Source organism: Canis lupus, chromosome 18 (assembly GCF_011100685.1).
Source record: "Canis lupus familiaris isolate Mischka breed German Shepherd chromosome 18, alternate assembly UU_Cfam_GSD_1.0, whole genome shotgun sequence".
NCBI lineage: Eukaryota > Metazoa > Chordata > Mammalia > Carnivora > Canidae > Canis > Canis lupus.
Window position 1 is genome coordinate 40,055,373 of NC_049239.1, and position 16,695 is coordinate 40,072,067.

Consider the following 16,695-nt stretch of genomic DNA (forward strand, 5'->3'; position numbering starts at 1 on the left):
AAGTGAAAAATGAGCTCACAGAAATACTTACACACAAACACAAACACACAGACACTGGGAGATTTAATCTATTAATTGAGAATAACGTAAGAATCATTTGAACTCCCCTTTTGTGCCTTCTATTCTTCCTCATGACCCTTAGTAAGAGTCTTAGTAGTAAGACTCTCCTACTTACTCTTATGGTTTATGGTGTCTTAACCAATTCTACTGTCCTATAAATTGTACCTAATTATTATTATTTTTATAATATATCTCCTTCCCATAAAAAAAGAAAATATTTTTCCTGTTTTGTATACTAATGTATTTACAGCACATAGAAGTGTGACTAGCACTTAGATAACCTCTAAGTGTATATTGAACTCACTTGTGTTTGCTATTATTCCTTCTAGAGACATACAGAACAAATTTTGAAGCCCATAACCTAATTTTGGGGGATCATATTGTATGTCAGCTTTAAGAAACATTATTGCATAGTTTTTTCCACATTGTTTGCACTGCATATTTTACATCTTTGTTCCTCAAGCTATAGATCAAGGGATTCAGCATGGGGATAACGAGGGTGTAAAATATGGACGCCACTTTATCAGTGTCAAAGGAATGGCTGGACTCAGGTTGCACATACATAAATATCAAAGTCCCATAGAACACTGTGGCCACTGTCAGGTGGGATCCACAGGTGGAAAAAGCCTTGAGCCTACCCTTAGCTGAATTCATCCTGACAATGGCTACCAGGATCAGCAGGTAAGACACAAGAATTATCAGAAGGGATGAACTGACATCAAAAACTGAGAAAATCAAAATCATCAATTCAATTTCATGTGTATTTGAGCAGAGCAAAGATAACAAGGGGAGACAGTCACAGTAGAAATGATTTACAACATTGTAGCCACAGAAGAATGAACTAAAAATCTTTATGGTGACTAGAAGAGACACAAATGTGCTGTAGAGATAAGGGATTGCCACCAGCACCTGACAGACCCTCTGTGACATGATGAGGGGGTAGAGCAGAGGGTTACAGATGGCTACATAGCGGTCATAGGACATAGCTGACAGAATGAAAAGTTCACTGATAATAAACACAAGAAAGAAAGCTAGTTGCATAGCACAAAAGTAATAGGAGATTGTACTTTTATCCACAATAAAATTTACTAACATTTTGGGTCCCACGGTTGTTGAATAACCAAGGTCAGTAAAAGCCAGGTGTTTGAGGAAGAAGTACATGGGTGTTTGTAGTCTGGCATCCACTTTGGTGAGGATGATCATGCCCAGGTTGCCCACCACGGAGATCAAATAGATGACAAAGAAGAGCCCAAATAATGGAGCCTGCAGCTCAGGACGATGTGTGATTCCCATGAGAATGAATTCATTGAGCATGGTCAGATTGTGTTTTTCCATCCAGGTTTATTTAAAAATCTATTCTGGGTAGATACATCATCATAATCAATAGATTTCATGCATTAAATCCTGGGAAATGTTTAGTATGGCAAACTAGTATAAATAAGATACATCCAAGCTTTCCTTTTAAGGATATTTGAAGACAAACTCATTTCCATCAAAGACTACTATACATACATAGGGAAAGAAAGAGAAATGGAGGTAGATGAATAGTTCTCAATTGGAGCCATTTTAGCCCAGAAAGAATATTCTTCAATGTCTGAAGACACTCTGGTTATCACACCTGGGAGTTGGGATGCTACTGACTTCTAATGGTTAGACACTTGTTAAGCTGCTAAATATTTTACTGTATCCAGTACAAATAATTACAGTACAATAATTTTACAGTACAAATATTTTACTATATCCAGTACAAATAATTGTACTGTAATTATTTGTACTGGATATATTACTATATATATACTCTCTCTCTCTATGTACTAGTAATTAAAAATATATTTACTATTTCCAGTACAATATTCATCCAAGACCAGCAATAGTAACAAAGTTAAGAACCTCTGATGATATAATTAGATAGATGATGATAGATAGATAGATAGATAGATAGATAGATAGATAGATAGATAGACAGATGATAGATAGGGATGTTAAAGAAAAAATTAAAAAACAAGTAAATATTTAGGACTTATATATAAGGGTTATTATTTTACTATTCTTCATTTGTCTCAATTAAAAAAAACTTTATTGAGTATCTATTAAAATTATAGAATCTCCGATTTTAAAGAACTTTATAATCTAAAACATTTTATCTATTTGAAATTTTTATCTACTTCAAATTGTATTTTAAATTATTTTTTGATTATTTTTTTTTCTTTAAATTTGTAGAACAGATATATACTACATCAAAAAAAGTTAAACATCTGTGATGAGCTGAATACTGGGTGCCATACTATATGTTGGCAAATTGCAAATAAATAAAATTTAAAAAAACAAAAAATGTTAAACAATACAATAATATACCTAATAACAATGAATATATCTATACATCTCCCATCTAACCAATTCTATCATTTACGTGGCACAATCACAAAATAACATTTGTAAAATACATTAGTCATATGACCTAATACATATGTTAATTATATAATAACTTTAAGCCACAAATTCCCCAAATGCACAAAACCTACTCCTCAAAACATGGTCCTATGAAAGATATTATGCCTGGAATGTTAGCATATTTGACTGGTATTTGACAGGTGTATGTCTAAGGAAAGTATAATAGATCATAGTGGGAGTTATTTATATGGTGAACCATACCAGGAGATATAGTTTCTACTATATCCTAATTTATAGTATATGCAAAGGGTTAATTTTGGCAAAAAGTGAAAGCTATCTAAAACTCTTTATTCTCATTTCTAAAACTGACATTTCTTTGAAGAGTTTTTGGGTAGGATAACTGAGGATTCAATAACTCAATGTGTTTATGTTACCTGGAGATAGGTCTCAAAAATCAAGTACGTTATGGGCTTTTGCTTGTTTGCTTGCTTGCTTGCTTATTTTTTAATAGTGATAATAACTTATCAGAAATGCTTCTGCTTTCTTTACTTACATACTTATGCATTCTCTGGCCAGTGACTTAAGTTCTTTGTAGGGGCTCTAGTATAAATAAGTGAGGAACTGTTAAACAGGATGTAACATTTGCAACTCATCCCAGTTCCTACCCCACTGGCTATTCCATGACTAAATTTGAACAAGAATGTTGCTACTCTTTGGATTACTTATCTTCCAATTTTATTATTTATTTTAACAATGTTTTAATATAAGCTATTTTAATATAGATTTGCCTAAAATACTATTCTTCCCCTTGTGGCATTTTCATTAAAATAGAGATATACTAACTTGTATGTAACAAATCATACGCACTTTATCAAGCAAGAAACTACAGGAATGTGGTGAAATTGGGGGGTAAAAAGACTACTGGCAGAGGTTTCATGCAATGAAGTTTCATAAAAATTCCCTTTGAATTAAAAGACATAATACTTTAAAGAAAAAAGAGAAAGTTGACAGTCACTGTGATACACCATACCATAGAGACAAAATAAAATACACTAAAGATGAGGTATATGTAAATTCCTGGATGCACTTTGAAATTCCATATATGAAGCCCACAGGAATCCATTCAAACTATAATATGGCACATAATGGAGATAAAAATATATGTAACAACAGAAAATGTATATAATACCCTAAAAACCCATAGAGAAAAATTATGCCAGAGTAGGAGGTGGATGGCATTTTAAGGTAAGAGAACTATTTTTTTCTAAAGGTTTTATTTATTTATTCACAAGACACACACACACACACACACACACACACACACACAGACACACACACACAGAGGCAGAGAGAGAAGCAGGGTCCATTCAGGGAGGCCGATGCCGGACTCGATCCTGAATCTCCAGGATCACGTCCTGGGCCAAAGGCGGCACTAAAACCGCTGAGCCACCCGGGCCACACACTATTTTTGGTTTAAAAAATTATGAATATCAATGCTTTTTTTCCAAAAAAAAAGGGAAATGTACTGCCTGCAATGAAATTATAAGTCAGAAGTCTCTGAATGAGATATATATAAGCAGACGAAAACATACAATTCCACAACATTAAATAAAAAGTAATTATGTGTAATTTCCACTTAACTTACTTATAAATTTGCTTATGTTTGTGACCTTTGGATATGCTATATGCCTGTGAGACATACACCTTTCTTATATTAGAAATATGCTAATGTGCGTCAGTAGGTAATAATAGAGAAATATTTAGTAAGTACAGTCAAAAAGCAGTATAAATGTTGGGTTTTGCTTGTTTCATTTTTTTTCATTTGTTTTGTTTTCCTTTACAATCATGGAAGGCTAAAAGATAAATAGTGTTTTTTTGAAATAAAGATTACTAGTAATTTTTTATTTATTTAATTTTTAAGTTTTTACTTTTTTTTAAGGAAGAGAGAGACAGTTGAGATAGGGGTAGAGTGAAAGGGAGAGAGATGTGGGGCTTAATCTCAGGACCCTAAAATCATGACCTGAGCCTAAATCAAAAGTCAGATGCTTAACCAAATGAGCCACCCATGGGTCTCTAAATTGCATTTAAAACATTTTTTTACTTAAATTAAATCTAATTAACATATAGTGTATTATTAGTTTCAGAGGTAGAGTTTAGAGATTCGTCCGTTGCATGTAACACCCAGTGCTTTCCATCAAGTGCCCTCCTTCATGTCCATCGCCCAGTTACCCCGCCCCTGCCCACCTTCCCTCCAGCAACCATCAGTTTGTTTCCTAGACATAAGAGTCTCATGGTTTGTCACCCTCTCCATTTTCCTTTTATTTTATATTTCCTTCCCTTCTCCTATGGTCATCTGTTTTGTTTCTTAAATTCCACATATGAGTGAAATCATATTTGTCTTTCTCTGACTTTTAAATAGCATTTTTTTAAGTACCAATTTTTCTATGAGGTGAAGAAAGATAAAAGCATTTCCTCTCACCAGCTTTGGAGTTCTACGAAAAGAATCAAATTGCTGTTTCATAGTTTACTATCACTATTGAATATTTGATATTTATTTTTTTAAAGCTACATTCTTTGACATAATTATACCTGCTTTCAGTCAGGTCCCGCTGGAAAGAACATCATGAACATCCTTCCATTACTGTAAAACTTGGTACTTAAAGGTCTCCTAATATCTAAGTAATGCTTTGCACACACAACTCAGTGTGAGTTGGCAACCCCTTCTTTCCTTAAAAAGATATCAAGTGATAATTATATTCATGCATTTATTTAAATAATCTTAAGTCCAAAATTATTTTTTAGAGAATCATGAAAAGTGACTAGATTCACTAAGTAAGTATTCAGAATGGCATCAAAATAAGAGAAAATACCTGTAGTTTCTTAATTTTGCCAATTAAAAAAAATTGCATGTTTTTCCACTGTGCATAACTTGCTGTCAGTTTTGGCTTCCATTTGAGATAAAACTGTTTATATTAAACCTAAGAATTTTATAACAATATGAAAATGAAGTTTCAAATATGCACAGGAGTATTTGGCCTCTCTCTCATCCCATGTGAAAACATACAAAAAATTTAAAATCAAGGACAGAGGAGTTAAGTTCTGTTCTTTCTCAGGCATTATGTGTACTATAAAGCAAAGCAAACTAAATCAGATATGTCACATTTTGCTAGGGTGGCCATGGACATGAAATGGAATGCTACAAGCATCACTAAAACTTTGTGGATATTTGGTAGCATAAGGTACTACACAAACATTCTGTTATTTTTACCTGTAATGAAACCTTGTGTTGACTCCTATATGTGTTTCTTAACATGGCATATTGAGAATAATATATGGTTTTTCTTCACCTTTTGAGACTCTCCCTCAGGGGATGCCAAGCAATTTATTTATTCTCACGAAAGCATATGAGAGGATGGAAAAAAAAGCCTGGAGGTTGTCTATTAATAAGCAGGGCAAATTTGGACTCACCAGTGAATAAATTACATATGTATAATCTATCTATCATCAATCTATCATCTATCTCACCTATTTATTTCACTCCTGTTTTTCACATTTTTAAATTAAATTGAATTAGCAAATATACAGCACCATTAGTTTCAGATGTAAAATTCAATAATTCATCAGCTGTGTATAACACCGAGTGCTCATCATATCATGCGCCCTCCTTAATTCCCATCACCCAGTTACCCCATGTCCCACCGGCCTCCCCTTCATCAACCATCACTTTGTTTCCCAGAGTTAAGAGTCTCACTTGGGGCAGCCTAGATGGCTCAGCGGTTTAGTGCCTGCCTTCAGCCCTGGGCATTATCCTGAAGACCCAGGATCGAGTCCCACATCCAGCTCCTTGCGTGTAGCCTGCTTCTCCCTCTGCCTATCTCTCTCTCTGTGTGTCTCTCATGAATAAACAAACAAAATCTTAAAAGAAGAGAGAGTCTCTCTTGGTTTGTCTCCCTCTCTGATTTTTTCCCATTCAGTTTTCCCTCCTTCCCTATGGTCCTCTGCACTATTTCTTATATTCCGCATATGAGTAAAATATATGGTAATTGTCTTTCTAGGATGATTTAATACACTCAGCATAATACTCTCCAGTTCCATCCACAAGGAAGCAAATGGTGGGTATTCATCCTTTCTGATAGGTGAGTAATATTCCATTGTTTATATAGACCACATCTTTCTTATCCATTCATCTGTCAATGAACATCTTGGCTCCTTCCACAGTTGGGCTATTGTGGATATTGCAGTTATGAATATTGGGGTGCAGGTGTCCCTTTGTTTCACTCCATCTGTATCTTTGGGATAAATACCCTGTAGTGCAATTGCTGAGTTGTGGGGTATCTACTTTTACCTTCCTGAGGAACTTCCATACTGTTTTCGAGAGTGGCTGCACTAACTTGTATTCCTACCAACAGTGCAAGGCAGGAAGAACAGGTGCACAGCAAATAACAGACCTCACAAGACTCTAAAACAGACCTCACAGTGCTAGGGGAAAATAGTATATAGAATTTGAGGGTTTTTTCTCGTGATTTATTTATCTTTCAATTTAAAAAATTCCATTTCTTTTCTTTCTTTTTTCCCCTCTTCAATTAGTTTCTTATTTTATCAAGTCTTTGTTTTTAAGTCTTTTTTTAACTTCCTTTTTTTTACATTTACATTTTATTGATATATACTTCATTTTTGGATTCCTTTCACTCCATTCAATTTTATTTTTGTATATATATGTTTTGCTTTCTTAAAATTTGGAATTTAGTGTCTTCTAACACAGAGACCAAATTCCACTCAGGAACAAGGGCATTACCCTCTTTTGTCCACCGTGTGAGTTTATATTCTCTCTTCTACACCTCCCTTTTTTTTTCTTTTGCTTTTCTGTTTTGCTTTCTGACCTCATCAGATTTGTCTAGTGTGTATTTTCCTTTAGTCGTGGTTGATATTTTGATTCTGCTCACTCATACATCCATTCTTCTCTGGACAAAATGAGTAGAAGGGATTCACAACAAAAGAAAGAACCAGAAGCAATACTCTCTGCCATAGATCTATTGATATGAATTTAAGTAAAATGTCAGAGTTGGAGTTCAGGATAACTGTGATAAACTCATTAGTCTGGGCTTGAAAAAAGCATAAAGGATGCTAGAGAATCTCTTAGTGCAGAAATGAGATCTAAACAGGCCAAAATTTAAAAAAAAATATCCTAACTTAGATGCAGCCTAACTGGATGTTCTAACACCTCAGGTAAATGAGGTAGAAGGCAGAGTAAGTGACATAGAAGACTAGTTGATGGAAAGGAAGGAAATTGAGGAAAAGAGAGAAAAATAACTAATAGCCCATAAGGAGAGGCTTTGAGAAATCAATGATACCAGAAAAGAAGCAACATCAGAATTATTGGAGTGCTTAGGGTGAAGAGAAAGAGGGATGGCCAGAAGGCATATTTGAGGAAATCATAGCTGCGAACATCCCTAATCTGGGGAAGGAAAGAGACATTTAAGTCTAAGAGGTACAGAGGACCTCTCCCAAAATCAATAAGAATAGATCAATAACTCAACATATAGTAGTGAAGCTTGCAAATTTCAGAAATAAAGAGAAAATCCTGAAAGCAGCTTGAGACAAGAGATTCCTAACATATACAGCAAGAAATATTAGACTAACTGTAGACTTATCCATAGAGACCTGGCAGGTCAGCAAGAGCTGGCATGATATACTCAGGGTACTAAATGAGAAAAACATGCAACCAAGAATATTTTATCCAGGGCAGCCCTGGTGGTGCAGCGGTTTAGCGCCGCCTGCAGCCCAGGGTGTGATCCTGGAGACCTGAGATGGAGTCTCACATTGGGGTCCTTGCATAGAGCCTGCTTCTCCCTCTGCCTGTGTCTCTGCCTCTCTCTCTCTCTCTGTGTGTGTGTGTCATGAATAAATAAATAAAATCTTAAAAAAGAATATTTTATCCAGTAAGGCACTGTTATTCAGAATGGAAAGAGAGATAAAGAGCTTTCAGGCCAGACAGAAACTGAAAGAATATGCGATCACCAAGCCATTCCTGCAGGAAATATTAAGGGGGATCCTGTAAGCAAAGAGGGAGCCCAAGAGTAACATAGGCCAGAAAGAAACAGGCAATCTACAGAAAAGAGGACTTTACAGGTAATACAATGGCACTAAATCATATCTTTCGATAGTTGCTCTGAATGTAAATGAACTGAATGCTTCAATCAAAAGACACAAGGTACCAGATTGGATTAAAAAAAAAAAAAAAAGCAAGACCCAACCTTATGTTGTCTATAAGGGACTCCTTTTAAAGACACTAAAGACACTTCCGGGCTGAAAATGAGGGGGTGGAGAACTTCAAATGGATCTTAAAACAAAGCTGGGATAGCAATCCTCATATCAGACAGATTTTAAACCAAAGACTTTAGTAAGAGATGAGGAGGAACACTATAGCATACTTAAAGGGTCTATCCAACAAGAAGACCTAATAATTATACATGTTTATGCTTCTAATTTGGGACAACCAATTATATAAAATGATTTATAACCAAAGAAAAGTAACATACATAATAATACATTAATAGTAGGGGACTTCAACACCTACTCACGGTAATGGACAGACATTCTAAGCAGAAGATCAACAAAGAAACAAGAGCTATTTTTCACTCTTACATAACTTTTCATCTCTTCTTCACAGGACTTTTAATTAAAATGTCATATATTTTAGTCAGGCTTATCAAGTGGTCTCCTGGGATGGGAGACATGATAGAGAAATGATTAATTCTGTTCTATATTATTTAAAAATTATAAACGGAATAATAATTATGTATTATGTAAGTATGTGTTATTTCCTTTATTTTCATTTTTGTTTTCATTGTTATTCCTCCTTCTAAGGTAGAAATTAGCTAGGCATTATTCTCATCGCATAGTGACTTGCCATCACCGACATGGTTTCCACTGTTGCTTTTTTCATTTTGCTTTTTCTCCTTACTTTCACATTGCAGAATTTAATTTATTCCTTCTGTCCAACCCCAGTCCAATTTTTCTCTCCCACCTTGAAACATGCTCCGTTGTACTTGATTAATGCTTAGATGATCAATTTGTCCTTGCAAAAATATATTTACATATATATAACTATGTATTTGTGTTATTTTTCTATAAGTTTCATTGTTGCATTTAAGTCACTTTACTTGTGTAAAGATGATACGACATGTGTTGCTTCTTTCTGTGTTATAAACCATGATATATATTTAACAAATTTCACTTAATGTTTTTTAATAAACATTTTATCTCCAACTCTTACCTATCACCAACAGTACAGGGTAGTGCCTCAATGAACACCCCTGAGTTTCACCCCTTAAAAATTATATATAAAAAATAAAAATTAAAAATTATATAGATGTATTCTTAATAAGGGATAAACTATACTCATTAATTTTCCCAAATGTTTCATATGTATTATCCCAACATACTCTTCTATGAATAAATGCAAGAGGGATGCCTGGGAGGCTCAGTCAGCTAAGCATTCAACTTCTGATCTCAGCTGAAGTATTTTTTTTTAAGATTTTATTCCTTTATTCATGAGAGACACAGAGAGAAAGGCAGAGACATAGGCAGAGGGAGAAGTAGTCTCCCTGTGGGGAACCTGATATGGGACTCAATCCCAGGACAACAGGATCACTCCATGAGCCAAAGGCAGGCACTCAACCACTGAGCCACTCAGGTGTCTCTCAGCTGAAGTCTTGATCTGAGGGTTGTGAGATGCACCTGTGTTGTAGCCTATTTAAAAACAGACAAACAGGGCAGCCCAGGTGGCTCAGCAGTTTAGTGCCACCTTTGACCAGGGCGTGATCCTTGAGACCTGGGATTGAGTCCCATGTCGGGCTTCCTGCATGGATCCTGCTTCTCCGTCTGCTTGTGTCTCTGTCTCTCTTTCTCTATCTATCTTTTTCTCTCTCTGTTTCTCATGAATAAATAAATAAAATCTTAAAGAAATAAAAACAAACAAATAAATAAATGCAAGACTTATATTGGATCTTTCCTTTCATATCAGGTGCACAAATTATACCTTTCTTATTAATTGTGCATTTACAGTATTATAAGTATCTTTCATATAATTAATTATACTGCTTCTCCCGTTTTCTTTCCAAGTTACCCAACAACAAACATTATTAGTTTGTTTCTATTGTCACTTTTATGTTGATATTTTGACATATGTGTATACCTATGGAAATGTGAAAACCAGCAAGATAACAAACATATCCATCACTCCAAAAGTGTCTTGGTGTTTATACATTTTAACTCCATTCTATCCTTTCTGCCTCTTACCTGATCAAGACAACTTTAATTTGCCATTTACAAAAAACTTTTTATATTCAAATAATTCTAAAGTAATAGAAAATTGCAAAAAAGACTGGAGAATGATCCCATGTGATCTTCACTCAGATCTTCTGACCCAATAATAACATCTTGCAACACTATAGTATGATTTCACAACCAGGAAACTGACATTGGTATAACACACATATTTTGTTCAAATTTCACCAGTTTGGGGTTCTTCTTTCATGTATTTGTGTACATTCACTGCTCTGAATTTTATCACAGGTTGATATTGTAACCACCACCACAGTCAAATAGCAGAGCTATTCCATCTCCACAAAGTTCTCTCTGTTACCCCTTCAAAGCCACGCCATCTCCCTACCTCTCAGGCAACTGTTTCTAACCATTGGTAACTGCTAATATTTTCTTCCATTACTACAATTTTGTCATTTGAACAATGTTTTATAAATAGTGAATAATTTATAATCTTTTGGGATAGGCTTTTTCCACTTAACTTCACTCTTTTGAGACCCATCTCTGTTTTATTTTATTTTTTATTTTTTTTAAAGATTTTATTTATTCATTCATGAGATAGAGAGAGAGAGAGAGAGAGAGAGGCAGAGACACAGGCAGAGGGAGGAGCAGGCTCCCTCCATGCAGGGAGCCCAATGTGGGACTCGATCCCGGGTCTCCAGGATTAGGCCCTGGGCTGAAGGCAGCACTAAACCGCTGAGCCACCGGGGCTGCCCCCCCATCCCTGTTTTAGTGTGTATATATCATTTGTTCTTTAAGGTGGCTGAATAGTATTCCATAGTATTGAAGGTAAAATTTGTTAAACCACTTAGTAATTTAAAAACTATATTTTATTTAGATTCAACTAATTAATATATAGTGTATTATTAGTTTCTGAGGTAGAGTTCTGGGATTCACCAGTTGCATATAATGCCCAGTGCTCATTCTATAAAGTGCCTTTCTTAATGCCCATTACCTAGTAACCTCATCCTCCCATCTACCTCCCCTCCAGCAACCCTCAGTTTCTTTCTTATACTTAAGAGTCTCTTATGGTTTGTCTCCCTCTCTGATTTCATCTTATTTTATTTTTCCTTCCTTTCACCTATGATACTCTATTTTGTTTCTCATATTCCACACATGAGTGAAATTGTATGATATTTCTCATATGATTGCAAAACATTGACTTCTTTCACTTAGCATGATACCCTCCAGTTCCATCCACAGCATTGCAAATATAAACCATTTAGTCTTTGAAAGCCATTTGGATTCTTTCTAGTTTTCAACCATTATAAATAAAGATTCTATAAACATTACCTTAAGATGATTGTGTGAACATGCATTTTGATTCCTTTGGAATCATTTCCAAGAATGTGATTAGCAGGTTGTTTTAATTTTGATGAAGTCTAATTTATCAATATGTAGTTATGTATATGTATTTTTGTCTAAGCATTTCATAGTCTTGCTTTAAAGTTGTTATATATTTTGGGGTATATTTTGTATAAGATTTAGGTCAACATAATTTGTTTTTGTCTGAGGACATTAAAAGATTCCAGAATGATTTTTAAAGGTTATCCTTCTTCTATTGAATTAGCTTTGTACCTTCATGAAAAATTAGTTGTAATTTTTGTGGAAGTCTATCTCTGAGTTCTCTATTCTGTTCCATTGCTTTATATGTCTTTTTTCTACCATCAAGGTCACACAATTTTGATTATTATATTTACATGGAAAGTCTTAACATGGCATAGATTGCTTCCCTCCATGTTATTTGACATTATTACATGTACTTTTAGCTATGCTAAGTCCTTTATCTTTTCTAAATATTTTGACATAAACTCATCTATATCTATAAAATATCTTGTTAGAATTTTGTTTTGGATTTGCATTACATATAAAACAGTTTGGTAAGAATTGGTATCATTAGTATACTGAGTCTACTAGTCTTTGAACTCAGTATGTCCTGCAATTTATTCAGATCTCCTTTGAATTCTTTAATCAGCATATTTTTCAGCATAAAGACCCTGCACATGCTTTCTGAGTTCTGTTCTAAGTATTTCATTATATTTGTCCGATTATAAATGGTATTTTTTAAAATTTTGTTTTCTACAAAATATCTGTGCATTGATCTTGTATCCTGTCATCTTGCTGAACTCACATTCATGGGGGCATTCCTTGAGGTTTTCTACTAGATAACATGCCATTTGCTCTAGGGACAGTCCTACTTCTTCCTTTTCAAGCTGTATTTCTCTTAGGCCATTTCCTTGTGCTTGCTAGGATTTCATCTTTGATCTGTTCTCTGTAACTATGGATGAGTTTGAATTTTAGATTTTTAAAAAACTTAATGTTAGATTGTTGACCATTTTAAGTCCAATGTCCCTTATTCTACCTAATAATTTTGAGAGACATCCATATTTTTGTGTTTGTGAATTATTACTTTTTATAGCTGAATCATATTCACTTGCTTGGATATTCCATAATTTGTTTAATCATTCTCAAGTGGAAGGACATTTGAGCTATTTCCAGTGTCTATTATAAGTAAGGCTTCTATGGATGTTCACATACGCATACTTTCAATGGAATGTGCTCTTTTTCTTGGGTAAATACATGGCAGTGGAATGCCTAAATATGTTGGATTCTTGTTTAATTTTTCAGACATGAATATTTTTAAAATATTTATACTATTTTGGGTGCCTGGGGGGCTCAGTCAGTTAAGCATCTGCCTGTCTGCTTTCTGGCCAGGTCATGATCTCAGGGTCCTGGGATCAAGTCTAGTATTGGGCTCTCTGCTCAGCAGGGACTCTGCTTCTCCCTCTGCCCTTCCCCCTTGCTTGTCTCTCTCTCTCTCTTTCTAATAAATAAATAAATAAATAAATAAATAAATAAATAAATAAATAAAATATTTTAAAAATAAATATCTATACCATTTTAATTTTCCACCAGCAATGTGTGAAAGTTTTAACTTTTCCACTTACTCACCAACAGCTAGATATTATTCTCGACATATATTGTTCTCACTGACATTTAAAATGAAATTCATTAATGATAATGCTGAACAAGTTTTTATGTTAGTAGCAGTTTTTTATTTTAAATTATTATATTCTATGAAAAATATAATACCTTTATGTATCTACTTAACAAGGAAATACAAATAATTTTTTAAGTGAATGAAATACATTATCAAAATTTATAAATCTTAATATATAGTTTTTCTCTTTTTGGCTTATAACCTGTGGGTTAATCAAAGACACTCCAATATTTATTATAGGAGTACAATATTGTGTTCTGTTTACTCACAGTTTGTTTTTTCAAATCCATATATTATCCACACTTCACTGTAACTCTGTCCAATATATATAATCTAAGAAACAGTGTTTTCTTATATTTATATATGCATAGCTCATACTAAGGTACATAATTTTTCTCAATACTTAAAAAATAAACCAGAAAGGCACTATTAATATTTGTCCTCATATGCCTATACATAAATTTGTATATATATTCTTATGAATTATTTTTAATAGAATTTTATTGACTTCACAGAAATTTTATTCTATGAGAGTGGACTCAGAAAATAGTCTTCTCCATAATGTGAAAAAGTTTATTGAATGTTAAAAAATAATAAAAATAAAAATATAAGGGGATTTAGGGAGGGTTATGTAGGAAGTATGTCCAAAAACCACATCAAGTATATAAATTACTACATATCATATCACATGTTCACTGTTTAAATCACAGAATCATCTTTTGTTTTCTCCAGACAGGATCAACAAATCAATGTATTTATTGTATCCAATGTTATCAATGTATCCTAATAGAAATGGAGTATATACTAATTTGAACCAAATTTGTGGAAAGTTGACGAAATGAAAGACAACACCCTCATTTATGATAGAGTAGGCATTGTATGTAAGCATACAAAAACTACTAGACTGTGACTTTTACTCAAAACTTATCTTTGTTTTTCAGAGAGTAACACCATTGGACAAAAACAAGCATTTAAGAATCAAGATCAAGCTGGTAGGAAAAATTTAAAAACATGGAAACATCTATGACAGACTATATGAAACTTAATTCACTAGTTCTATCTGCTGTTAGACACAATGGATGTATTAAGACAAAATTAGATGCTGTGGTGATTACTGGATTGTTGAAATGCCAAGTGTGTGTAGTTGATAGAGTCTCTAGAGCTCCTATGTAATAGCACTCATGAGGAAAGACTGGGACACAAAAACCTCCCTGTGGAATGGAGATATTTGAGCAAATTCAGATGACTGATGACTTCAAGCTAGTACAATACACTGAACCTCCTTAAAACTATGATCAAGTGTGTTTTTATTTCATTTTAAGATTTTATTTATTTATTCATGAGAGACACACACACACAGGCAGAGACAGAGGGAGATGTAGGCTCCTTGCAAGGAGACTGATGTGGGACTCGATCCCAGGACCCCAGGATCACGACCTGAGCCAAAGGCAGACAGACACTCAACTGCTGAACCACCAGGCATCCCATCAAGTGTGACTTAGACAACCCATAGAAACCTACATAGGTTAAACAGAAAGAATGTTCTTACTAAAAATCACAGCTATACACATAATACATAGACATTGGAATGTTTATTCTGATAGTTGATAATAACATGAGTCATTTTTACTCTCTTTCTGTACCAAGTTTTCTTCTTCACTCCCACACAGCATATCCACACTACTTCCTTGGTGTTATAGCTTATAGTCTCCTAACCCATTCTCCAGTACTAACACAAGCCCCAGTTATTATGCCTATAACTTGTCTCTTTCCCTCAGGAAGGAAAAATATATTTATTGCTTATGCACAATGTATTCAGAGTACTTTGAAATATGAATAGTACATAGAAGCAAATCTCTAGATATACATCGAACTTATTTATCCTTGCTTTTCCCTCTAAAGAAACATAGAGAAATGTTTAATGTTGATCGTTTAATTCATAGGAACCGCATAGTATACAATAAACTTAAGAAAAGGTATTGCATATTTTTTTCCATATCCTATGTAGAGCATACTTTACATCTTTGTTCCTCAAGCTATAGATCAAGGGATTCAGCATGGGGATTATAAGGGTGTAAAATATGGACGCCACTTTATCAGTGTCAAAGGAATGGCTGGACTCAGGTTGCACATACATAAATATCAAAGTCCCATAGAACACTGTGGCCACTGTCAGGTGGGACCCACAGGTGGAAAAAGCCTTGAGCCTACCCTCAGCTGAATTCATCCTGACGATGGCTACCAGGATCAGCAGGTAAGACACAAGAACTATCAGAAGGGATGAAATCACATCAAAAACTGAGAAAATCAAAATCATCAATTCAATTTCATGTGTATTTGAGCAGAGCAAAGATAACAAGGGGAGACAGTCACAGTAGAAATGATTGACAACATTGTAGCCACAGAAGAATGAACTAAAGATCTTTACGGTGACAAAAAGTGAAACAAATATGCTATAGAGATAAGGGATTGCCACCAGCACCTGACACACCTTCTGTGACATGATGACGGGGTAGAGCAGAGGGTTACAGATGGCCATGTAGCGGTCGTAGGACATAGCAGTTAGAATAAAAAGTTCACTAATGATGAAGATCATGTAGAAAGCTCCCTGTGTGGCACATAAATAATAAGAAATTGTGTTTTCTTCCAAAAAAAAACTTACTAACATTTTTGGTCCTATAGTTGTTGAATAACCCAGATCAGTGAAGGCCAGGTGTCTGAGGAAGAAGTACATGGGTGTTTGTAGTCTGGCGTCCACCTTGGTGAGGACAATCATGCCCAGGTTGCCCACCACTGAGATCAAATAGATGATGAGGAAGAGCCCAAATAGTGGAGCCTGCAGCTCAGGTTTGTCTGTGATTCCCATGAGAATGAACTCATTGAGCACCGTTAGATTGTGTTTTGCCATCCAGGTTTGT

General features: G+C 34.6%; 2 protein-coding genes across 2 annotated transcripts; both read right to left on the bottom strand.

Moving 5' to 3' along the window:
* Positions 1–463: 463 nt before the first annotated feature.
* Positions 464–1,395, bottom strand: OR8K87 (olfactory receptor family 8 subfamily K member 87). Its single transcript, NM_001389105.1, is given in 2 exon segments — positions 464–474; positions 477–1,395. Coding segments are annotated over 2 exon segments (930 nt in total).
* Positions 1,396–15,743: 14,348 nt separating this feature from the next.
* OR8K7 (olfactory receptor family 8 subfamily K member 7) lies at positions 15,744–16,685 on the bottom strand. The gene is given in 1 exon segment (NM_001389153.1): positions 15,744–16,685. A coding segment is annotated over 1 exon segment (942 nt).
* Positions 16,686–16,695: the final 10 nt, after the last annotated feature.